General features: G+C 52.0%; 1 protein-coding gene across 1 annotated transcript in view; it reads right to left on the reverse strand.

Annotated features, from left to right (window-relative positions):
- The window catches only part of LOC140731427 (uncharacterized), a 78,435-nt gene that overhangs the window by 31,861 nt on the left and 20,630 nt on the right, over positions 1-25,944 (reverse strand). Inside the window, exons 4-6 of the mRNA XM_073052931.1 lie at positions 21,581-21,808; positions 3,340-3,528; positions 722-820 (exon numbers count right to left, since the gene is read on the reverse strand). Coding sequence (XP_072909032.1) covers positions 722-820; positions 3,340-3,528; positions 21,581-21,808 — 516 coding nt within the window. The remainder of the gene's footprint in view (positions 1-721; positions 821-3,339; positions 3,529-21,580; positions 21,809-25,944) is intronic.

A 25,944-nucleotide genomic window follows, 5' to 3' on the forward strand; every position in this document is an offset into this window, starting at 1 on the left:
GACCTAGGAGTAGAATTAGGCCATTCGGCCCATCATGTCTGCTCTGCCATTCCATCATGGCTGAAACCCATTCTCCTTTGACCCCTTTAGTAATGAAGAACCTGTCAAGCTCCGCTTCAATATGCCGTGACTTGGCCTTCACAATTGTCTGTGGCAATAAATTCACCATCCTCTGACTAAAGAATTCCCTCCTCATCTCCGTTCTAGAGGGACATCCCTCTATTCTGAGGCAGTGTCCTCTGGTCTTAGACTTTCCCACCATAGGAAACGTCCTCTCCACATCCACTCTATCGAGGCCTTTCAACATTCAATAGGTTTCCACGAGATCCCTTCTCATTCTTCTAAACTTCAGCGAGTACAGGCCCAGAGGGGTTAAATCTTTCTCCTACGTTAACCCTTTCATTCCCAGAATCATTCTCATGAAACAAATCTGGACCCCTTCAATGCCAGCATATCCTTTTGTAGATGAGGTACCCAAAACTGATCTCCATTTTCCAATACTGAACCCTGTCTCTCCCCACCCGTAGCCCCCTCCCGGTACTTACAGCTCACGGCGGTGAAGTTAAAACTGATCTCCATTTTCCAATACTGAACCCTGTCTCTCCCCACCCGTAGCCCCCTCCCGGTACTTACAGCTCACGGTGGTGAAGTTAAAACTGATCTCCATTTTCCAATACTGAACCCTGTCTCTCCCCACCCGTAGCCCCCTCCCGGTACTTACAGCTCACGGTGGTGAAGTTAACCAGATGGCCGATACCTTCCTGCCCGCAGCTCACCAAAGCAACAACGTAAACAAAGTACGAGGTGGACGGCATCAGCCCTGTGAACAGGTAGAGAGGCGAGGGGTGTGGTATTGGAACAGTCTCGATTCAGGAAACAATTAGTCAGTGCGCAACAGGCCATCCGGTTCAGGCGGGGGCATGTGCAGACTGTGCGTGCCTTTCTGGACGTGTGTGATACTCCCACAATCGGGAGTGGATGGTCTCCATTATACCCAGCGGTCGATGAGACTCATCGACTCGTATGAGAGGTGTTGGTTACTCAGCGACTCCCCACTGAGACACTGGGCAGCTTCATCACTCTCCAGTTCATTCCTTGCAGGACCCTACAAAGGGTCACGAGGAATTCCGAGAGGACCATTGAGATCCCTCGAACACTGTGTACACAGGACCCTTAGCACTGTCAATGATCCCTCCCATCTATCCAATCATCTCTCTGAGCCCCTGCTATCAGGCAGGGGTTGCCGTAGCATTAGGATGAGAATTGTTGGGATGGGAAACAAGCTTCCTCCCCCAGGCTGTAAGACGACTGAACTCCCTGCTACCACCCAGGTCTCATCACGTATGAAGCACCAGCAGTGTTACTCTGTTTACTGTGTCATATATGTACCTTATTATTTGTTAATTTACTTGTGGTAGCATTACTTTATGTGTTGTGTGTGTGTGAGTTTAGTTTAGTGTTGGTCAGTATACTCTTCATTCTCGTAAAGGTGTCGTTTGCCATCCCTATCCTTGTTTTGATGTCCATGTCACACCCGCCATCTGATGTCACCCAGCTTCCTACGTAGCAAAAGTTCTGTACTTGTTTTATGTCTTCCCCATTTATCTACACCCCTCATAACTTTGTATACTTCTATAAAATCTCCCCTCGTTCTGAGCTCCAGGAGATAAAGTCCTAACCTATTCAATCTTTCCCTATCACTCAGCTCCTCCATTCCCAGCACCAGTGATGCAGCATCAATAACTCTCAGAGACGGGAGGCAAATGATAGGCTTTTATTAGCAGCAGGAGACCACAACACAACATCCTGGAGACTGAGGGCCGGGCTCAGGCCTCAATCGCCTTTATACCGGGGTCTGTGGGAGGAGCCACGGGAGCAGTCAGCAGAGGGGCGTATCCAGACAGGTATACATAGTTTACCACAACCATCCTTGTAGATTTTGTCTGCAATCTTTCAACCTCATTTACATCATTCCTGTAGGTAGGTGACCAGAACTGCATCCAAATGAGGCCTCACCAATGTCTTATACAACTTCAACATAACATCCCATCTCCTGTACTCTGTATGTTGATCTATGAAGGCCAATGTGTCAAAAGCTTTCTTTATGGCCCTGTGATGCCACTTTCAATGAATTAGGACCTGTATTCCTCGATATCTTTGTTCTACTACACTCCTCAGTGCCCTACAACTCATTGTGAAATAACTGGTTGGTCTTCTTAAAGTGCAACACCTCACACTTGTCAGCATTAAATTCCATCTGCTTTTGGTCTATTTTTTGCAGCTGGCCCAGATCCTGCTGCAAGCTTTGATAGTCTTCCTCACTGTCCACAGTCTTGATGTCATCCACAAATCCAGTTGACCACATTGTCATCCAGATCATTGATATAAATGGCAAACAACAATGCACCCAGCACCGATCCCTGCAGCCCTCCGCTGGTCACGGACCTCCAGTCAGAGAGGCAACCATCTACTACCACTCTCTGGCTTCTCCCACAAAGCCAATGCCTAATCCGATTTACTACCTCATTCTGAATGCTGAGTGACTGAAGCTTCCTGACCAACCTCCCGTGCAGGAAAAAAGCCTTGTAGACCACATCAACTGCGTTGGCTTCATCCACTTTCCTGGTAACACTCTTAGAAAAACTCTTGGTTAAACATGAATTACCACACACAAAGCCATGCTGACTGTATCTAATCAGTCCCCGTCTATCTAATCCCTCAGTGCACTTTCCAATAAATTCCCCACTACTGACGTCAGGGTCACCAGCCTCTGGTTTCCTAGTTTATTCTTAGAGACATTCTTAAACAGTGGAACAATGTTAGCGATCCTCCAAGCCTCCAGCTCATCACTCATGGCTGAGGATGATTTAAATATCTCTGCCAGGTCCCCTGAAATTCCTGCACTTGCCCCCCACAGGGTCACTCTATAATCTGTACAGCCCGTGACCTCACTGCTCCTTTGCCTCACCTCCATAGACTCTGTACCCATCTCCTGAGACGCAAAAAATATATTAAACATCTCCCCCATCTCCATGCATGATTACCATTCTGAACTTCCAAAGGAATGCTATCCTTTTGCTCTTAATATATCTGTAGAAGCTCTTAGGATTCTCCTTCACCTTGTCTGCTCGATCAACCTCATGCCCTCTTTTAGCCCTCCTGATTTCCTCCTTTAGGGATTTGTTACATTTTTGTTGTGTAGGTTAAACACACCACCTCATCGAGTGATCGACCTCTCTCTGTGATGGACTTACTCGCCAGGTGATTTGAGCACTGCTTTTCATGCTTTACCCGAGGCATGGAGTTTGGAAAGCAGTAGACTAGGCCCCCAGAACCTACCGGTTAAGTTGTATTCCCGAGTACCGGTGACCAACCGGACCCCAGTCACAGTTCTCTGTTCACCATATAGACCGTGGTACACCTTGTAGGTGACATTGTCTGTGGGTGTGGACACCAACGAATCCCACCTCAACAACACCGAGGAGGGTGTCCGCTTCAATATCTGCACACGTTGAGGGTCCCTGGGAACTGTTTAAAGAAAAGGAGGAGAATCATATCGTCCCCAGCCTTGCAGTACCCAATAACCTGTCGTAGGGTCCCTGACCTCTCGGTACCCAATAACCTGTCGTAGGGTCCCTGACCTCTCGGTACCCAATAAACTGTCGTAGGGTCCCTGACCTCTCGGTACCCAATAACCTGTCGTAGGGTCCCTGACCTTTCGGTACCCAATAACCTGTCGTAGGGTCCCTGACCTCTCGGTACCCAATAACCTGTCGTAGGGTCCCTGACCTCTCGGTACCCAATAACCTGTCGTAGGGTCCCGGACCTCTCGGTACCCAATAACCTGTCGTAGGGTCCCGGACCTCTCGGTACCCAATAACCTGTCGTAGGGTCCCTGACCTCTCGGTACCCAATAACCTGTCGTAAAGTCCCTGACCTCTTGGTACCCAATAACCTGTCGTAAAGTCCCGGACCTCTCGGTACCCAATAACCTGTCGTAGGGTCCCTGACCTCTCGGTACCCAATAACCTGTCGTAGGGTCCCTGACCTCTCGGTACCCAATAACCTGTCGTAGGGTCCCTGACCTCTCGGTACCCAATAACCTGTCGTAAAGTCCCTGACCTCTCGGTACCCAATAACCTGTCGTAGGGTCCCTGACCTCTCGGTACCCAATAACCTGTCGTAGGGTCCCTGACCTCTCGGTATCCAATAACCTGTCGTAGGGTCCCTGACCTCTCGGTACCCAATAACGTGTCGTAGGGTCCCTGACCTCTCGGTACCAAATAACCAGTCGTAGGGTCCCTGACCTCTCGGTACCCAATAACCTATCGTAAAGTCCCTGACCTCTCGGTACCCAATAACCTGTCGTAGGGTCCCAGACCTCTCGGTACCCAATAACCTGTTGTAGGGTCCCTGACCTCTCGGTACCCAATAACCTGTCGTAGGGTCCCAGACCTCTCGGTACCCAATAACCTGTCGTAGGGTCCCTGACCTCTCGGTACCCAATAACCTGTCGTAAAGTCCCTGACCTCTCGGTACCCAATAACCTGTCGTAGGGTCCCAGAACTCTCGGTACCCAATAACCTGTCGTAGGGTCTCTGACCTCTCGGTACCCAATAACCTGTCGTAAAGTCCCTGACCTCTCGGTACCCAATAACCTGTCGTAAAGTCCCTGACCTCTCGGTACCCAATAACCTGTTGTAGGGTCCCAGACCTCTCGGTACCCAATAACCTGTCGTAGGGTCCCTGACCTCTCGGTACCCAATAACGTGTCGTAGGGTCCCTGACCTCTCGGTACCCAATAGCCTATCGTAAAGTCCCTGACCTCTCGGTACCCAATAACCTGTCGTTGGGTCCCAGACCTCTCGGTACCCAATAACCTGTCATAGGGTCCCAGACCTCTCGGTACCCAATAACCTGTCGTAGGGTCCCTGACCTCTCGGTACCCAATAACCTGTCGTAGGGTCCCTGACCTCTCGGTACCCAATAACCTGTCGTAGGGTCCCTGACCTCTCGGTATCCAATAACCTGTCGTAAAGTCCCTGACCTCTCGGTACCCAATAACCTGTCGTAGGGTCCCTGACCTCTCGGTACCCAATAACCTGTCGTAGGGTCCCTGAGCTCTCGGTACCCAATAACCTGTCGTAGGGTCCCTGACCTCTCGCTACCCAATAACCTGTCGTAGTGTCCCTGACCTCTCGGTACCCAATAATCTGTCGTAGGGTCCCTGACCTCTCGCTACCCAATAACCTGTCGTAGGGTCCCAGACCTCTCGGTACCCAATAACCTGTCGTAGGGTCCCTGACCTCTCGGTACCCAATAACCTGTCGTAGGGTCCCTGACCTCTCGGTACCCAATAACCTGTCGTAGGGTCCCTGACCTCTCGGTACCCAATAACCTGTCGTAGGGTCCCTGACCTCTCGCTACCCAATAACCTGTCGTAGAGTCCCTGACCTCTCGGTACCCAATAATCTGTCGTAGGGTCCCTGACCTCTCGCTACCCAATAACCTGTCGTAGGGTCCCAGACCTCTCGGTACCCAATAACCTGTCGTAGGGTCCCTGACCTCTCGGTACCCAATAACCTGTCGTAGGGTCCCTGACCTCTCGGTACCCAATAACCTGTCGTAGGGTCCCTGACCTCTCGGTACCCAATAACCTGTCATAGAGTCCCAGACCTCTCGGTACCCAATAACCTGTCGTAGGGTCCCTGACCTCTCGGTACCCAATAACCTGTCGTAGGGTCCCTGACCTCTCGGTACCCAATAACCTGTCGTAGGGTCCCTGACCTCTCGGTACCCAATAACCTGTCGTAGGGTCCCTGACCTCTCGGTACCCAATAACCTGTCGTAAAGTCCCTGAGCTCTCGGTACCCAATAACCTGTCGTAGGGTCCCTGACCTCTCGGTACCCAATAACCTGTCGTAGGGTCCCTGACCTCTCGGTACCCAATAACCTGTCGTAGGGTCCCTGACCTCTCGGTACCCAATAACCTGTCGTAGGGTCCCTGACCTCTCCGTACCCAATAACCTGTCGTAGGGTCCCTGACCTCTCGGTACCCAATAACCTGTCGTAAAGTCCCTGACCTCTCGGTACCCAATAACCTGTCATAGGGTCCCTGAGCTCTCGGTACCCAATAACCTGTTGTAGGGTCCCTGACCTCTCGGTACCCAATAACCTGTCGTAGGGTCCCTGACCTCTCGGTACCCAATAACCTGTCATAGGGTCCCTGACATCTCGGTACCCAATAACCTGTCGTAAAGTCCCTGACCTCTCGGTACCCAATAACCTGTCGTAAAGTCCCTGACCTCTCGGTACCCAATAACCTGTCATAGGGTCCCTGAGCTCTCGGTACCCAATAACCTGTCGAAGGGTCCCTGACCTCTCGGTACCCAATAACCTGTCGTAAAGTCCCTGAGCTCTCGGTACCCAATAACCTGTCGTAGGGTCCCTGACCTCTCGGTACCCAATAACCTGTCGTAGGGTCCCTGACCTCTCGGTACCCAATAACCTGTCGTAAAGTCCCTGAGCTCTCGGTACCCAATAACCTGTCGTAGGGTCCCTGACCTCTCGGTACCCAATAACCTGTCGTAGGGTCCCTGACCTCTCGGTACCCAATAACCTGTCGTAGGGTCCCTGACCTCTCAGTACCCAATAACCTGTCATAGGGTCCCTGACCTCTCGGTACCCAATAACCTGTCGTAAAGTCCCTGACCTCTCGGTACCCAATAACCTGTCATAGGGTCCCTGAGCTCTCGGTACCCAATAACCTGTTGTAGGGTCCCTGACCTCTCGGTACCCAATAACCTGTCGTAGGGTCCCTGACCTCTCGGTACCCAATAACCTGTCATAGGGTCCCTGACATCTCGGTACCCAATAACCTGTCGTAGGGTCCCTGAGCTCTCGGTACCCAATAACCTGTCGTAGGGTCCCTGACCTCTCGGTACCCAATAACCTGTCGTAAAGTCCCTGACCTCTCGGTACCCAATAACCTGTCGTAGGGTCCCTGACCTCTCGGTATCCAATAACCTGTCGTAGGGTCCCTGACCTCTCGGTACCCAATAACGTGTCGTAGGGTCCCTGACCTCTCGGTACCAAATAACCAGTCGTAGGGTCCCTGACCTCTCGGTACCCAATAACCTGTCATAGGGTCCCTGACATCTCGGTACCCAATAACCTGTCGTAAAGTCCCTGACCTCTCGGTACCCAATAACCTGTCGTAAAGTCCCTGACCTCTCGGTACCCAATAACCTGTCATAGGGTCCCTGAGCTCTCGGTACCCAATAACCTGTCGAAGGGTCCCTGACCTCTCGGTACCCAATAACCTGTCGTAAAGTCCCTGAGCTCTCGGTACCCAATAACCTGTCGTAGGGTCCCTGACCTCTCGGTACCCAATAACCTGTCGTAGGGTCCCTGACCTCTCGGTACCCAATAACCTGTCGTAAAGTCCCTGACCTCTCGGTACCCAATAACCTGTCGTAGGGTCCCCGACCTCTCGGTACCCAATAACCTGTCGTAGGGTCCCTGACCTCTTGGTACCCAATAACCTGTCGTAGGGTCCCCGACCTCTCGGTACCCAATAACCTGTCGTAGGGTCCCTGACCTCTCGGTACCCAATAACCTGTCGTAGGGTCCCTGACCTCTCGGTACCCAATAACCTGTCGTAGGGTCCCCGACCTCTCGGTACCCAATAACCTGTCGTAGGGTCCCTGACCTCTCGGTACCCAATAACCTGTCGTAGGGACCCTGACCTCTCGGTACCCAATAACCTGTCGTAGGGTCCCTGACCTCTCGCTACCCAATAACCTGTCGTAGGGTCCCTGACCTCTCTGTACCCAATAACCTGTCGTAAAATCCCTGACCTCTCGCTACCCAATAACCTGTTGTAGGGTCCCTGACCTCTCGGTACCCAATAACCTGTCATAAAGTCCCTGACCTCTCGGTACCCAATAACCTGTCGTAGGGTCCCTGACCTCTCGGTACCCAATAACCTGTCGTAGGGTCCCTGAGCTCTCGGTACCCAATAACCTGTCGTAGGGTCCCTGACCTCTCGGTATCCAATAACCTGTCGTAGGGTCCCTGACCTCTCGGTACCCAATAATCTGTCGTAGGGTCCCTGACCTCACGGTACCCAATAACCTGTCGTAGGGTCCCTGACCTCTCGGTACCCAATAACCTGTCGTAGGGTCCCTGACCTCTCGGTACCCAATAACCTGTCGTAGGGTCCCTGACCTCTCGGTACCCAATAACCTGTCGTAGGGTCCCAGACCTCTCGGTACCCAATAACCTGTCGTAGGGTCCCTGACCTCTCGGTACCCAATAACCTGTCGTAAAGTCCCTGACCTCTCAGTACCCAATAACCTGTCGTAGGGTCCCTGACCTCTCGGTACCCAATAACCTGTCGTAGGGTCCCTGACCTCTCGGTACACAATAACCTGTCGTAGGGTCCCAGACCTCTCGGTACCCAATAACCTGTCGTAGGGTCCCTGACCTCTCGGTACCCAATAACCTGTCGTAGGGTCCCTGACCTCTCGGTACCCAATAACCTGTTCCAAGGTCTCCGGTTTCTCAGCACCCAATTACGTGTAATAAGGTCTCCTGAATTTTGGTAGCCAATAACAAGTCAGAATGAGCTTTGTGCCAGCTTGCTGGAGTTCAGAGTAGCACACCGCACCATGAGAACAAATGACTGGCGTGATGTTATACCTGACGTGGAGGGTGTCCCTAGCTTACAGTGAGGATACACAATGACAGTAATACCCACTCCGCTCAGAGTGCAGGGTCAATCTGCCTGTATCAGTGAGGGGGTATCTGCTCCCCAGCTTACAGTCAGCATGGGGGGTCCGTGAAACACTGTCTGAGTCTTTAACGTACGGTCAGGGCGAGGGATTTCGCAATGTGTGTTCAGGGTGAAGGGTCTGTAACGTGTGGTCAGTGTGAGGGGTCTGTAATGTGTGGTCAGTGTGAGGGTGTCCAAAACGTGTGGTCAGTGTGAGGGGTTTGTAATGTGTGGTCAGTGTGAGGGGGTCCGTAACGTGTGGTCAGGGTGAGGGGTCTGTAACGTGTGGTCAGTGTGAGGGGGACTGTAACGTGTGTTCAGTGTGAGGGGGTTTGTAATGTGTGGTCAGTGTGAGTGGTCTGTAACGTGTGGTCAGGGTGAGGGGTCTGTAACGTGTGGTCAGTGTGAGGGGGACTGTAACGTGTGTTCAGTGTGAGGGGGTTTGTAATGTGTGGTTAGTGTGAGGAGTCTGTAATGTGTGGTCAGGGTGAAGGGTCTGTAACGTGTGGTCAGTGTGAGGGGGTCCATAACGTGTGGTCAGTGTGAGGGGGTCTGTAAAGTGTGGTCAGGGTGAAGGGTCCGTAACGTGTGGTCAGGGTGAAGGGTCTGTAACGTGTGGTCAGTGTGAGGGGGTCCGTAATGTGTGGTCAGTGTGAGGGTGTTTGTAACGTGTGGTCAGGGTGAGGGGTCTGTAACATGTGGTCAGTGTGAGGGGGTCCGTAATGTGTGGTCAGTGTGAGGGGGTTTGTAACGTGTGGTCAGTGTGAGGGGGTCCATAATGTGTGGTCAGTATGAGGGGGTTTGTAACGTGTGGTCAGTGTGAGGGGGTCCGTAAAGTGTGGTCAGTGTGAGGAGTCTGTAATGTGTGGTCAGGGTGAGGGGTCTGTAATGTGTGGTCAGTGTGAGGGGGTTTGTAATGTGTGGTCAGTGTGAGGGGGGCTGTAACGAGTGGTCAGGGTGAAGGGTCCGTAACTTGTGGTCAGGGTGAAGGGTCCGTAATGTGTGGTCAGGGTGAAGGGTCTGTAATGTGTGGTCAAGGTGAGGGGTGTGTAATGTGTGGTCAGTGTGAGGGGGTCCGTAATGTGTGGTCAGTGTGAGGGGTCTGTAATGTGTGGTCAGGGTGAGGGGGTCTGTAACGTGTGGTCAGGGTGAAGGGTCCGTAACGTGTGGTCAGTGTGAGGGGGTCTGTAACGTGTGGTCATGGTGAGGGGGTCTGTAACGTGTGGTCAGGGTGAAGGGTCCGTAACGTGTGGTCAGTGTGAGGGGGCCTGTAACATGTGGTCAGGGTGAAGGGGTCTGTAACGTGTGGTCAGTGTGAGGGGGTCCGTAACGTGTGGTCAGGGTGAGGGGTCTGTAATGTGTGGTCAATGTGAGGGGTCTGTAATGTGTGGTCAGGGTGAGGGGGTCCGTAATGTGTGGTCAGTGTGAGGGGTCTGTAATGTGTGGTCAGGGTGAGGGGGTCCAAAACGTGTGGTCATGGTGAGGGGGTCTGTAACGTGTGGTCAGGGTGAAGGGTCCGTAACGTGTGGTCAGTGTGAGGGGGTCTGTAACGTGTGGTCATGGTGAGGGGTCTGTAACGTGTGGTCAGTGTGAGGGGGTCTGTAACGTGTGGTCAGGGTGAAGGGTCCGTAACGTGTGGTCAGTGTGAGGGGGTCTGTAACGTGTGGTCATGGTGAGGGGTCTGTAACGTGTGGTCAGTGTGAGGGGGTCTGTAACGTGTGGTCATGGTGAGGGGGTCTGTAACGTGTGGTCAGGGTGAAGGGTCCGTAACGTGTGGTCATGGTGAGGGGGTCTGTAACGTGTGGTCAGTGTGAAGGGTCTGTAACTTGTGGTCAGTGTGAAGGGTCTGTAACGTGTGGTCAGGTCGAGTGGTCCGTAACACGCACGCCATCTGATTTGAAAGATTTGTACCACATGTTGCAGGTGACAGGGCCTGCAGCAAATCGTCAGTGTGTGGAGCTGTTTGCCTTACCGGGGCCTATAACCCACCGTATGGAAGCAGAATCACTTGCCATCTCTCATTGTTCTCTGCACTGTCAGAATGGGACAGGCACTTTTAGATATGAGGATATATATTCTCAGGCTCTGGCTGTGGGGCTCAGCTCTGCTCATCGGGGTCGTTTCTCCACCCGTCATCAGGGAATACAGTAGGCGTCCACCACGTTTATCAATGCTGGGAGAGCTGTCTACATCATTCCCTGTATTTCTGTGCGTGTGATCGTGTGTTTGCACGTGTGTGTGTGTGTGGTGAATGTGTATCGTGTATATGCAAGTGGTTGTGTGTGTGTGTGTGTGTGTGTGTGCATCCCTGCAGTTTTGCATGTTTGTGTGTGAGCTGGTGTGTGAGCTCATGTGTGTGAGCTCATGTGTGTGAGCTCATGTGTGTGAGCTCATGTGTGTGAGCTGGTGTGTGTGAGCTCATGTGTGTGAGCTCATGTGTGTGAGCTCATGTGTGTGAGCTGGTGTGTGTGAGCTCATGTGTGTGAGCTGGTGTGTGAGCTCATGTGTGTGAGCTGGTGTGTGAGCTCATGTGTGTGAGCTGGTGTGTGAGCTGGTGTGTGAGCTCATGTGTGTGAGCTCATGTGTGTGAGCTGGTGTGTGAGCTCATGTGTGTGAGCTCATGTGTGTGAGCTGGTGTGTGAGCTCATGTGTGCGAGCTCATGTGTGTGAGCTGGTGTGTGAGCTCATGTGTGTGAGCTCATGTGTGTGAGCTGGTGTGTGAGCTCATGTGTGTGAGCTGGTGTGTGAGCTCATGTGTGTGAGCTGGTGTGTGTGAGCTGGTGTGTGAGCTCATGTGTGTGAGCTCATGTGTGTGAGCTGGTGTGTGAGCTCATGTGTGTGAGCTCATGTGTGTGAGCTGGTGTGTGAGCTCATGTCTGTGAGCTGGTGTGTGAGCTCATGTGTGTGAGCTGGTGTGTGAGCTCATGTGTGTGAGCTCATGTGTGTGAGCTGGTGTGTGAGCTCATGTGTGTGAGCTCATGTGTGTGAGCTGGTGTGTGAGCTCATGTGTGCGAGCTCAAGTGTGTGAGCTGGTGTGTGAGCTCATGTGTGTGAGCTGGTGTGTGAGCTCATGTGTGTGAGCTGGTGTGTGTGAGCTGGTGTGTGAGCTCATGTGTGTGAGCTCATGTGTGTGAGCTGGTGTGTGAGCTCATGTGTGTGAGCTGGTGTGTGAGCTCATGTCTGTGAGCTGGTGTGTGAGCTCATGTGTGTGAGCTGGTGTGTGAGCTCATGTGTGTGAGCTGGTGTGTGAGCTCATGTGTGTGAGCTCATGTGTGTGAGCTGGTGTGTGTGAGCTCATGTGTGTGAGCTGGTGTGTGTGAGCTGGTGTGTGAGCTCATGTGTGTGAGCTGGTGTGTGAGCTCATGTGTGTGAGCTCATGTGTGTGAGCTCATGTGTGTGAGCTGGTGTGTGAGCTCATGTGTGTGAGCTCATGTGTGTGAGCTGGTGTGTGAGCTCATGTGTGTGAGCTCATGTGTGTGAGCTCATGTGTGTGAGCTCATGTGTGTGAGCTGGTGTGTGTGAGCTCATGTGTGTGAGCTCATGTGTGTGAGCTGGTGTGTGAGCTCATGTGTGTGAGCTCATGTGTGTGAGCTGGTGTGTGTGAGCTCATGTGTGTGAGCTCATGTGTGTGAGCTGGTGTGTGAGCTCATGTGTGTGAGCTCATGTGTGTGAGCTCATGTGTGTGAGCTCATGTGTGTGAGCTGGTGTGTGAGCTCATGTGTGTGAGCTGGTGTGTGAGCTCATGTGTGTGAGCTCATGTGTGTGAGCTGGTGTGTGAGCTCATGTGTGTGAGCTCATGTGTGTGAGCTGGTGTGTGAGCTCATGTGTGTGAGCTCATGTGTGTGAGCTGGTGTGTGAGCTCATGTGTGTGAGCTGGTGTGTGAGCTCATGTGTGTGAGCTGGTGTGTGAGCTCATGTGTGTGAGCTCATGTCTGTGAGCTGGTGTGTGAGCTCATGTGTGTGAGCTGGTGTGTGTGAGCTCATGTGTGTGAGCTGGTGTGTGAGCTCATGTGTGTGAGCTCATGTGTGTGAGCTCATGTGTGTGAGCTGGTGTGTGAGCTCATGTGTGTGAGCTGGTGTGTGAGCTCATGTGTGTGAGCTGGTGTGTGAGCTCATGTGTGTGAGCTCATGTGTGTGAGCTGGTGTGTGTGAGCTCATGTGTGTGAGCTCATGTGTGTGAGCTCATGTGTGTGAGCTCATGTGTGTGAGCTGGTGTGTGAGCTCATGTGTGTGAGCTCATGTGTGTGAGCTGGTGTGTGAGCTGGTGTGTCAGCTCATGTGTGTGAGCTGGTGTGTGAGCTGGTGTGTGTGAGCTGGTGTGTGAGCTCATGTGTGTGAGCTCATGTGTGTGAGCTGGTGTGTGAGCTCATGTGTGTGAGCTGGTGTGTGAGCTGGTGTGTGAGCTCATGTGTGTGAGCTCATGTGTGTGAGCTCATGTGTGTGAGCTCATGTGTGTGAGCTGGTGTGTGAGCTCATGTGTGTGAGCTGGTGTGTGAGCTCATGTGTGTGAGCTGGTGTGTGAGCTCATGTGTGTGAGCTGGTGTGTGAGCTCATGTGTGTGAGCTCATGTGTGTGAGCTGGTGTGTGTGAGCTCATGTGTGTGAGCTGGTGTGTGTGAGCTCATGTGTGTGAGCTCATGTGTGTGAGCTCATGTGTGTGAGCTGGTGTGTGAGCTCATGTGTGTGAGCTGGTGTGTGAGCTCATGTGTGTGAGCTGGTGTGTGAGCTCATGTGTGTGAGCTCATGTGTGTGAGCTGGTGTGTGAGCTCATGTGTGTGAGCTCATGTGTGTGAGCTGGTGTGTGAGCTCATGTGTGTGAGCTCATGTGTGTGAGCTCGTGTGTGTGAGCTCATGTGTGTGAGCTGGTGTGTGTGAGCTCATGTGTGTGAGCTCATGTGTGTGAGCTCATGTGTGTGAGCTCATGTGTGTGAGCTGGTGTGTGAGCTCATGTGTGTGAGCTCATGTCTGTGAGCTGGTGTGTGAGCTCATGTGTATGAGCTGGTGTGTGTGAGCTCATGTGTGTGAGCTCATGTGTGTAAGCTGGTGTGTGAGCTCATGTGTGTGAGCTCATGTGTGTGAGCTCATGTGTGTGAGCTCATGTGTGTGAGCTGGTGTGTGAGCTCATGTGTGTGAGCTGGTGTGTGAGCTGGTGTGTGAGCTCATGTGTGTGAGCTGGTGTGTGAGCTCATGTGTGTGAGCTGGTGTGTGAGCTCATGTGTGTGAGCTGGTGTGTGAGCTCATGTGTGTGAGCTGGTGTGTGAGCTGGTGTGTGAGCTCATGTGTGTGAGCTCATGTGTGTGAGCTCATGTGTGTGAGCTCATGTGTGTGAGCTCATGTGTGTGAGCTCATGTGTGTGAGCTCATGTGTGTGAGCTGGTGTGTGAGCTCATGTGTGTGAGCTGGTGTGTGAGCTCATGTGTGTGAGCTCATGTGTGTGAGCTGGTGTGTGAGCTCATGTGTGTGAGCTGGTGTGTGAGCTCATGTGTGTGAGCTCATGTGTGTGAGCTGGTGTGTGAGCTCATGTGTGTGAGCTCATGTGTGTGAGCTCATGTGTGTGAGCTGGTGTGTGAGCTCATGTGTGTGAGCTCATGTGTGTGAGCTGGTGTGTGTGAGCTCATGTGTGTGAGCTCATGTGTGTGAGCTCATGTGTGTGAGCTGGTGTGTGAGTTCATGTGTGTGAGCTCATGTGTGTGAGCTGGTGTGTGAGCTCATGTTTGTGAGCTGGTGTGTGTGAGCTCATGTGTGTGAGCTCATGTGTGTGAGCTCATGTGTGTGAGCTCATGTGTGTGAGCTGGTGTGTGTGAGCTCATGTGTGTGAGCTCATGTGTGTGAGCTCATGTGTGTGAGCTGGTGTGTGAGCTCATGTGTGTGAGCTGGTGTGTGAGCTCATGTGTGTGAGCTCATGTGTGTGAGCTCATGTGTGTGAGCTGGTGTGTGAGCTGGTGTGTGAGCTCATGTGTGTGAGCTGGTGTGTGAGCTCATGTGTGTGAGCTCATGTGTGTGAGCTGGTGTGTGTGAGCTCATGTGTGTGAGCTCATGTGTGTGAGCTCATGTGTGTGAGCTGGTGTGTGAGCTCATGTGTGTGAGCTCATGTGTGTGAGCTGGTGTGTGAGCTCATGTGTGTGAGCTGGTGTGTGAGCTCATGTGTGTGAGCTCATGTGTGTGAGCTGGTGTGTGTGAGCTCATGTGTGTGAGCTCATGTGTGTGAGCTCATGTGTGTGAGCTGGTGTGTGAGCTCATGTGTGTGAGCTGGTGTGTGTGAGTTCATGTGTGTGAGCTGGTGTGTGAGCTCATGTGTGTGAGCTGGTGTGTGAGCTGGTGTGTGAGCTCATGTGTGTGAGCTGGTGTGTGAGCTCATGTGTGTGAGCTGGTGTGTGTGAGCTCATGTGTGTGAGCTCATGTGTGTGAGCTGGTGTGTGAGCTCATGTGTGTGAGCTGGTGTGTGTGAGCTCATGTGTGTGAGCTCATGTGTGTGAGCTCATGTGTGTGAGCTGGTGTGTGAGCTCATGTGTGTGAGCTGGTGTGTGTGAGCTCATGTGTGTGAGCTGGTGTGTGAGCTCATGTGTGTGAGCTGGTGTGTGTGAGCTCATGTGTGTGAGCTCATGTGTGTGAGCTGGTGTGTGAGCTCATGTGTGTGAGCTGGTGTGTGTGAGCTCATGTGTGTGAGCTCATGTGTGTGAGCTCATGTGTGTGAGCTGGTGTGTGAGCTCATGTGTGTGAGCTGGTGTGTGTGAGCTCATGTGTGTGAGCTGGTGTGTGAGCTCATGTGTGTGAGCTGGTGTGTGAGCTGGTGTGTGAGCTCATGTGTGTGAGCTGGTGTGTGAGCTCATGTGTGTGATCTGGTGTGTGTGAGCTCATGTGTGTGAGCTCATGTGTGTGAGCTGGTGTGTGAGCTCATGTGTGTGAGCTGGTGTGTGTGAGCTCATGTGTGTGAGCTGGTGTGTGAGCTCATGTGTGTGAGCTGGTGTGTGAGCTCATGTGTGTGAGCTCATGTGTGTGAGCTCATGTGTGTGAGCTGGTGTGTGTGAGCTCATGTGTGTGAGCTCATGTGTGTGAGCTGGTGTGTGAGCTCATGTGTGTGAGCTCATGTGTGTGAGCTCATGTGTGTGAGCTGGTGTGTGTGAGCTCATGTGTGTGAGCTCATGTGTGTGAGCTGGTGTGTGAGCTCATGTGTGTGAGCTCATGTGTGTGAGCTCATGTGTGTGAGCTCATGTGTGTGAGCTGGTGTGTGAGCTCATGTGTGTGAGCTGGTGTGTGAGCTCATGTGTGTGAGCTCATGTGTGTGAGCTGGTGTGTGAGCTCATGTGTGTGAGCTCATGTGTGTGAGCTGGTGTGTGAGCTCATGTGTGTGAGCTGGTGTGTGAGCTCATGTGTGTGAGCTGGTGTGTGAGCTCATGTGTGTGAGCTGGTGTGTGAGCTCATGTGTGTGAGCTCATGTGTGTGAGCTGGTGTGTGAGCTCATGTGTGTGAGCTGGTGTGTGAGCTCATGTGTGTGAGCTCATGTGTGTGAGCTGGTGTGTGAGCTCATGTGTGTGAGCTCATGTGTGTGAGCTGGTGTGTGTGAGCTCATGTGTGTGAGCTCATGTGTGTGAGCTCATGTGTGTGAGCTCATGTGTGTGAGCTGGTGTGTGAGCTCATGTGTGTGAGCTCATGTGTGTGAGCTGGTGTGTGAGCTGGTGTGTCAGCTCATGTGTGTGAGCTGGTGTGTGAGCTGGTGTGTGTGAGCTGGTGTGTGAGCTCATGTGTGTGAGCTCATGTGTGTGAGCTGGTGTGTGAGCTCATGTGTGTGAGCTGATGTGTGAGCTGGTGTGTGAGCTCATGTGTGTGAGCTCATGTGTGTGAGCTCATGTGTGTGAGCTCATGTGTGTGAGCTGGTGTGTGAGCTCATGTGTGTGAGCTGGTGTGTGAGCTCATGTGTGTGAGCTCATGTGTGTGAGCTGGTGTGTGTGAGCTCATGTGTGTGAGCTGGTGTGTGTGAGCTCATGTGTGTGAGCTCATGTGTGTGAGCTCATGTGTGTGAGCTGGTGTGTGAGCTCATGTGTGTGAGCTGGTGTGTGAGCTCATGTGTGTGAGCTGGTGTGTGAGCTCATGTGTGTGAGCTCATGTGTGTGAGCTGGTGTGTGAGCTCATGTGTGTGATCTCATGTGTGTGAGCTGGTGTGTGAGCTCATGTGTGTGAGCTCATGTGTGTGAGCTCGTGTGTGTGAGCTCATGTGTGTGAGCTGGTGTGTGTGAGCTCATGTGTGTGAGCTCATGTGTGTGAGCTCATGTGTGTGAGCTCATGTGTGTGAGCTGGTGTGTGAGCTCATGTGTGTGAGCTCATGTCTGTGAGCTGGTGTGTGAGCTCATGTGTGTGAGCTGGTGTGTGTGAGCTCATGTGTGTGAGCTCATGTGTGTAAGCTGGTGTGTGAGCTCATGTGTGTGAGCTCATGTGTGTGAGCTCATGTGTGTGAGCTGGTGTGTGAGCTCATGTGTGTGAGCTGGTGTGTGAGCTGGTGTGTGAGCTCATGTGTGTGAGCTCATGTGTGTGAGCTCATGTGTGTGAGCTGGTGTGTGAGCTCATGTGTGTGAGCTGGTGTGTGAGCTCATGTGTGTGAGCTGGTGTGTGAGCTGGTGTGTGAGCTCATGTGTGTGAGCTCATGTGTGTGAGCTCATGTGTGTGAGCTCATGTGTGTGAGCCGGTGTGTGAGCTCATGTGTGTGAGCTGGTGTGTGAGCTCATGTGTGTGAGCTCTTGTGTGTGAGCTCATGTGTGTGAGCTGGTGTGTGAGCTCATGTGTGTGAGCTGGTGTGTGAGCTCATGTGTGTGAGCTGGTGTGTGAGCTCATGTGTGTGAGCTCATGTGTGTGAGCTGGTGTGTGAGCTCATGTGTGTGAGCTCATGTGTGTGAGCTCATATGTGTGAGCTGGTGTGTGAGCTCATGTGTGTGAGCTCATGTGTGTGAGCTGGTGTGTGTGAGCTCATGTGTGTGAGCTCATGTGTGTGAGCTCATGTGTGTGAGCTGGTGTGTGAGTTCATGTGTGTGAGCTCATGTGTGTGAGCTGGTGTGTGAGCTCATGTGTGTGAGCTGGTGTGTGTGAGCTCATGTGTGTGAGCTCATGTGTGTGAGCTCATGTGTGTGAGCTCATGTGTGTGAGCTGGTGTGTGTGAGCTCATGTGTGTGAGCTCATGTGTGTGAGCTCATGTGTGTGAGCTGGTGTGTGAGCTCATGTGTGTGAGCTGGTGTGTGAGCTCATGTGTGTGAGCTCATGTGTGTGAGCTCATGTGTGTGAGCTGGTGTGTGAGCTGGTGTGTGAGCTCATGTGTGTGAGCTGGTGTGTGAGCTCATGTGTGTGAGCTCATGTGTGTGAGCTGGTGTGTGTGAGCTCATGTGTGTGAGCTCATGTGTGTGAGCTCATGTGTGTGAGCTGGTGTGTGAGCTCATGTGTGTGAGCTCATGTGTGTGAGCTGGTGTGTGAGCTCATGTGTGTGAGCTGGTGTGTGAGCTCATGTGTGTGAGCTCATGTGTGTGAGCTGGTGTGTGTGAGCTCATGTGTGTGAGCTCATGTGTGTGAGCTCATGTGTGTGAGCTGGTGTGTGAGCTCATGTGTGTGAGCTGGTGTGTGTGAGCTCATGTGTGTGAGCTCATGTGTGTGAGCTCATGTGTGTGAGCTGGTGTGTGAGCTCATGTGTGTGAGCTGGTGTGTGAGCTGGTGTGTGAGCTGGTGTGTGAGCTCAAGTGTGTGAGCTCATGTGTGTGATCTCATGTGTGTGAGCTGGTGTGTGAGCTCATGTGTGTGAGCTGGTGTGTGAGCTCATGTGTGTGAGCTGGTGTGTGAGCTCAAGTGTGTGAGCTCATGTGTGTGATCTCATGTGTGTGAGCTGGTGTGTGAGCTCATGTGTGTGAGCTGGTGTGTGAGCTCATGTGTGTGAGCTCATGTGTGTGAGCTGGTGTGTGAGCTCATGTGTGTAAGCTGGTGTGTGAGCTGGTGTGTGTGAGCTCATGTGTGTGAGCTGGTGTGTGAGCTCATGTGTGTGAGCTCATGTGTGTGAGCTGGTGTGTGAGCTCATGTGTGTGAGCTCATGTGTGTGAGCTGGTGTGTGAGCTCATGTGTGTGAGCTCATGTGTGTGAGCTCATGTGTGTGAGCTGGTGTGTGAGTTCATGTGTGTGAGCTCATGTGTGTGAGCTGGTGTGTGAGCTCATGTGTGTGAGCTGGTGTGTGTGAGCTCATGTGTGTGAGCTCATGTGTGTGAGCTCATGTGTGTGAGCTCATGTGTGTGAGCTGGTGTGTGTGAGCTCATGTGTGTGAGCTCATGTGTGTGAGCTCATGTGTGTGAGCTGGTGTGTGAGCTCATGTGTGTGAGCTGGTGTGTGAGCTCATGTGTGTGAGCTCATGTGTGTGAGCTCATGTGTGTGAGCTGGTGTGTGAGCTGGTGTGTGAGCTCATGTGTGTGAGCTGGTGTGTGAGCTCATGTGTGTGAGCTCATGTGTGTGAGCTGGTGTGTGTGAGCTCATGTGTGTGAGCTCATGTGTGTGAGCTCATGTGTGTGAGCTGGTGTGTGAGCTCATGTGTGTGAGCTCATGTGTGTGAGCTGGTGTGTGAGCTCATGTGTATGAGCTGGTGTGTGAGCTCATGTGTGTGAGCTCATGTGTGTGAGCTGGTGTGTGTGAGCTCATGTGTGTGAGCTCATGTGTGTGAGCTCATGTGTGTGAGCTGGTGTGTGAGCTCATGTGTGTGAGCTGGTGTGTGTGAGCTCATGTGTGTGAGCTGGTGTGTGAGCTCATGTGTGTGAGCTGGTGTGTGAGCTGGTGTGTGAGCTCATGTGTGTGAGCTGGTGTGTGAGCTCATGTGTGTGAGCTGGTGTGTGTGAGCTCATGTGTGTGAGCTCATGTGTGTGAGCTGGTGTGTGAGCTCATGTGTGTGAGCTGGTGTGTGAGCTCATGTGTGTGAGCTGGTGTGTGAGCTCAAGTGTGTGAGCTCATGTGTGAGATCTCATGTGTGTGAGCTGGTGTGTGAGCTCATGTGTGTGAGCTGGTGTGTGAGCTCATGTGTGTGAGCTCATGTGTGTGAGCTGGTGTGTGAGCTCATGTGTGTAAGCTGGTGTGTGAGCTGGTGTGTGTGAGCTCATGTGTGTGAGCTGGTGTGTGAGCTCATGTGTGTGAGCTCATGTGTGTGAGCTGGTGTGTGAGCTCATGTGTGTGAGTTCATGTGTGTGAGCTGGTGTGTGAGCTCATGTGTGTGAGCTCATGTGTGTGAGCTCGTGTGTGTGAGCTCATGTGTGTGAGCTGGTGTGTGTGAGCTCATGTGTGTGAGCTCATGTGTGTGAGCTCATGTGTGTGAGCTCATGTGTGTGAGCTGGTGTGTGAGCTCATGTGTGTGAGCTCATGTCTGTGAGCTGGTGTGTGAGCTCATGTGTGTGAGCTGGTGTGTGTGAGCTCATGTGTGTGAGCTCATGTGTGTAAGCTGGTGTGTGAGCTCATGTGTGTGAGCTCATGTGTGTGAGCTCATGTGTGTGAGCTCATGTGTTTGAGCTCATGTGTGTGAGCTGGTGTGTGAGCTCATGTGTGTGAGCTGGTGTGTGAGCTCATGTGTGTGAGCTGGTGTGTGAGCTGGTGTGTGAGCTCATGTGTGTGAGCTCATGTGTGTGAGCTCATGTGTGTGAGCTGGTGTGTGAGCTCATGTGTGTGAGCTGGTGTGTGAGCTCATGTGTGTGAGCTGGTGTGTGAGCTGGTGTGTGAGCTCATGTGTGTGAGCTCATGTGTGTGAGCTCATGTGTGTGAGCTCATGTGTGTGAGCTGGTGTGTGAGCTCATGTGTGTGAGCTGGTGTGTGAGCTCATGTGTGTGAGCTCATGTGTGTGAGCTCATGTGTGTGAGCTGGTGTGTGAGCTCATGTGTGTGAGCTGGTGTGTGAGCTCATGTGTGTGAGCTGGTGTGTGAGCTCATGTGTGTGAGCTCATGTGTGTGAGCTGGTGTGTGAGCTCTTGTGTGTGAGCTCATGTGTGTGAGCTCATGTGTGTGAGCTGGTGTGTGAGCTCATGTGTGTGAGCTCATGTGTGTGAGCTGGTGTGTGTGAGCTCATGTGTGTGAGCTCATGTGTGTGAGCTCATGTGTGTGAGCTGGTGTGTGAGTTCATGTGTGTGAGCTCATGTGTGTGAGCTGGTGTGTGAGCTCATGTGTGTGAGCTGGTGTGTGTGAGCTCATGTGTGTGAGCTCATGTGTGTGAGCTCATGTGTGTGAGCTCATGTGTGTGAGCTGGTGTGTGTGAGCTCATGTGTGTGAGCTCATGTGTGTGAGCTCATGTGTGTGAGCTGGTGTGTGAGCTCATGTGTGTGAGCTCATGTGTGTGAGCTGGTGTGTGAGCTCATGTGTGTGAGCTCATGTGTGTGAGCTCATGTGTGTGAGCTGGTGTGTGAGCTCATGTGTGTGATCTCATGTGTGTGAGCTCATGTGTGTGAGCTCATGTGTGTGAGCTGGTGTGTGAGCTCATGTGTGTGAGCTGGTGTGTGAGCTCATGTGTGTGAGCTCATGTGTGTGAGCTGGTGTGTGAGCTCATGTGTGTGAGCTCATGTGTGTGAGCTGATGTGTGAGCTCATGTGTGTGAGCTGGTGTGTGTTTGTGAGTGTGTGTGAGCTGGTGTGTGTTTGTGAGTGTGCGTGTGTGCATCTAGCTCAACAAGCCAGGTGCATAAGGTGTTTGTAAAGGTCCACAACATGGAGAAGGCTTTCGTAGTTAGTGCACCATGTCCAGTGGCATCGTGTAAATCCTTCGGCCACTCCAAAATCGGATGGATTTTGTGGAATTCCTGCCGGTGTGGCAGCCACTCACCTACGGAGTATCGGAATCGGAATCCGTTGTATTGCACAGAGCTGTCCGAATGGAAATGCACGTAGACCTGGAAACCAAAGGTGAAGGGGATTCGGAATGTCCGCCCACGCTTCAGGGTCCCGGTGAGAGTCACTCGCACAGTCCTGGTGTCCAAGTGGTTCTGGACCCCGAGGTTTACCCAGTCACGATCCTCCTCCAGGTGGAAGTCGTCCACGGTGATCACTACGGCTGGAGACCGGACACATGCTCAGCCGAGCACATACAGATAGACAATCGCATAGGTGACAAGCAGCGCAGGAGTTGCATTTGTTCCCACCCCACCCAACTCAGCCTCTTTAGGTGACCTTAGGGACCCGTACTCGCTGGAGTTTAGAAGAATGAGCAGTCGTTTCACTGACACCTATTGAATATTGGTATGCCTAGACAGAGTGGATGTGGAGAGGATGTTTTCCATGGTGGGGGAGTCTAAGATCAGAGGGCACAGCCTCAGAATAGAGGGACATCCATTTCAAATGAGATGAGGAGGAATTTCTTTAGCCAGAGGCTGGTGGATCTGTGGAATTCATTGCCACGGTGACTGTGGAGACCAAGTCATTGAGTATATTTAAAGTGGAGGCTGATGGGCTTTTGATTAGTAAAGGGGTCAAAGGTTATCAGGAGAAGGCAGGAGAATGGGGTTGAGAGGGATAATAAATCAGCCATGATGGAATCACAGAGCTGACTTGATGGGCCGAATGGCCTAATTCTGCTCTGCCTATGGTCTTATGGACATGATTGGGGACAAAAAATAAAATCCAATGAGTGACAGTTCTGTGGTTGTAAACAGCTTGTTATTGAGAGAGGTCAGCGGAGGATGGCCAGACTGGTTCAAGCTGACAGGAAGGTGACAGGAACTCAAATAACCACACATGACAACAGTGGTGTGCAGAAGAGCCGTGAAGTGGATGGGCCACAGCAGCAGAAGGTCACTGCTCCCTTTGTGTGTGGAGGAAGTACACAATGCGGCAGTTAATCAAACACCGTTCCACTGAGGCTGGGAGTCAGGAGACAGCGTCCAAACTCCAGGTGAGTTATTTGGGCAGCACCCACGTACAACTGAGTAAGAATACAGAGATGATGATTTTGATGGTGCAGACATAAGAAAGGCAACACGGGATTGTGGATACGCGCCCCAGGCCAACTGAACAACTCCACCAAAAAACAAAATGGCTGCCCCAATGTGGTCCTAGTACATTTCAAAATTAAACACAGCAGTGCTATCAAAGACAAAGTTGGCAGCTCTATACTTAAAAATATAAGCCTGAACAACGAACATAAACTTGTGGGCACTTTATTAAGTGCAGGAGGTACCCCATAATGTGGTCACTGAGTGTAGGGTGTGGGTGAGAGGGTAGAGCTGAGTTGGTGACATGAGTGATGGGAATAAGGGCAGAAAAAGGGACGGGGTCAGTATGGGATTGATGGGCCAAAGGGCCTGTTTCTATGCTGTGTTTCCCTGTGACTGCCTGAGCCCATGGGGCAGACATTTGCCCCAAAGCTGGGCCCACGTGGCACCCCTGAGGAATTTCAACCCTACGCAGATGTAGCCATCTGCCATCTCTCTCTGACACTACCTCAGTCCAGTCGTTTCCATCCTCACTCTCTGCTAACCCACCTCTCCCTCTTCTCTCCCTGTGACTGCATCCTCGACTTCCTCATCAGAGAGTGTGGACTGGAAATAACATCTCACTGTGGGGATAATTTCACTCGACCACCCCCCCCCCCCCGAACTGGTTCCACAGCCTGTGATCTAATTTTCAAGGACTCTTCATCATGTTCACAATATTTATTGCTTATTTATTTATTATTATGTCTTTTTCCCCGTGCTTTTTTGCATTTGCACATTTTGCTGTTTTCTGCACATTGGTTGGTTGTCTGTCCTGTTGGGCAGGGTCTTTCACTGACTCTATTGTGTTTCTTGTATTTACTGTGAATGCCCACAAGTAAATTAAACTCAGAGTACATGATGACATGTGTGTACTTTGATAAAAAGCTTACTTTGAGGTTTGAAACCTCTCCATTCCTGAGTCCATTGAATCATACAGCACAGAAACTGGCCCTTCAGCCCATCAAGTCTGTGCTGGCCATCTACCACAATCACTTTGTTCACTCTCTTCATATTCCTATCGGCTCTCCTCCTAATTCTACTAGCCAGCTACACACTAGGGCCAATTCACAGCCGATAACTCACCTACCGACCCGCGGGTCTTTGGGATGTGGGAGGGAACTGGAGCAAACATGTGGGAGGAAGCCGTTGGATTCGAGAGTGAAATTGTTATTTTCCCCACAGTTTGACCTTTCCTGTGCTTGCCTATGGGTGTATTGGTGTGTCCAAGGATCTCTGGTGAAGGGGCTTGTCGTGTCCATTCTGGAGAGCTCATATGCCTTTGGGCCCCCCCGGACTCTCAGCTCTCACAAACATGAGGAATTCTGGGGGTGCTGGAAATCCAATCCAAACACGTGAAAGTGCTGGAGGAGCTCGGCAGATCGAGTGTGGCTCCAAGTAACTGTTTTATGGGACAATGGCCTCACCTCAGTATTCCACTTCGACAGGCAGGCGAGACCAGGTGAGGGGAGCCGGTCGGCCTCATACCCAGGTGAGATAGGGCCGTGCCTGTCCCAGTGTGAAAATTCAGCTCTGCCGGACTGGGTGGAGGAGATCCATGTGACAGCCTACGGCCCAGAAAGTGCTACTGCAATAGGGAGGGAGGGAGGAATGGAATAGGGTGGGAGGGAGGGAGGGAGGAATGGAATAGGGAGGGAGGGAGGAAGGGAGGAATGGAATAGGGAGGGAGGGAGGAAGGGAGGAATGGAATAGGGAGGGAAGGAGGAAGGGAGGAACTGAATAGGGTGGGAGGGAGGGAGGAATGGAATAGGGAGGGAAGGAGGAAGGGAGGAATGGAATATGGAGGGAGAGAGGGAGGAATGGAATAGGGAGGGAGGGAGGAAGGGAGGAATGGAATACGGAGGGAGAGAGGGAGGAATGGAATAGGGAGGGAGGGAGGGAGGGAATAGGGAGGGAAGGAGGAAGGGAGGAATGGAATAGGGAGGGAGGAAGGGAGGAATGGAATACGGAGGGAGAGAGGGAGGAATGGAATAGGGAGGGAGGGAGGGAGGAAGGGAATAGGGAGGGAGGAAGGAAGGGAGGAATGGAATAGGGAGGGAGAAAGGGAGGAAGGGAATAATGGAATAGGGAGGGAGGGAGGAAGGGAGGAATGGAATAGGGAGGGAGGAAGGGAGGAATGGAATAGGGAGGGAGAGAGGGAGGAATGGAATAGGGAGGGAGGGAGGAAGGGAGGAATGGAATAGGGAGGGAGGAAGGGAGGAATGGAATAGGGAGGGAGAGAGGGAGGAATGGAATAGGGAGGGAGGGAGGAAGGGAGGAATGGAATAGGGAGGGAGAAAGGGAGGAAGGGAATAATGGAATAGGGAGGGAGGGAGGAAGGGAGGAATGGAATAGGGAGGAAGGAAGGGAGGAATGGAATAGGGAGGGAGAGAGTAGTGGAGGGGAGAGGAAGTGGGTGAGAGAGAGGGAGTTGGGAAGAGGGAATGCAGAGAGGGAATGAAGTGATGGGGGAGATGGTAAATTTTTTTTTGTATCTGTTTTTACTCAGGAGAAGGGCGCAGAGTCTATAGAAGTGAGGCAAGCAGCATCGACTGCTATATAGATTACAGAGGAGGAGGTTGAATTGAATTGAATTGTCTTTATTTCTTACATCCTTCACATACATGAGGAGTAAAAATCTTTACGTTACATCTTCATCTAAATGTGTAATCATAGTAATTTATAATAAATAGAACAGTCATTGTAATATAGAGTACACTCAAATCAGCGTGAGTTCATCAGTCTGATGGCCTGGTGGAAGAAGCTGTCCCGGAGTCTGTTGGTCCTGATTTTATGCTGCGGTACCGTTTCCCGGATGGTAACAGCTGGAATAGATTGTGAAGCTTGCTATCTTGAAATAAACCCCCAGGGCTGACAAGGTTCCCTCAGACCCTGTGGGAGGCAAGTGCAGAAATTGCCGGGTCCCAGCAGAGATAGTTAAGTCATCCTTAGTGACAGGTGAGGTACCACATGGCTAGGGGATAGCCAAAGCTGTTAAAGAAAGGCTCTAAACAGAAACCAGGAATTATAAGCCGGTGAGCCTGAGAGCAGTTGTGGGTGAGTTATTGGAAGGTATTCTCAGGGACCAGATATATGAGTATTTGGATAGACAGGGACTGCTCAGGGATAGTCAGCATGGCTTTGTGCATGGTGGGTCATGTCGAACCAATCTCAGAGGAAGTTACCAGGAAAATGCATGAAGGCAAGACAGTGGATGTTG

The sequence above is a fragment of the Hemitrygon akajei genome, chromosome 8 (assembly GCF_048418815.1).
Source record: "Hemitrygon akajei chromosome 8, sHemAka1.3, whole genome shotgun sequence".
Lineage (NCBI taxonomy): Eukaryota > Metazoa > Chordata > Chondrichthyes > Myliobatiformes > Dasyatidae > Hemitrygon > Hemitrygon akajei.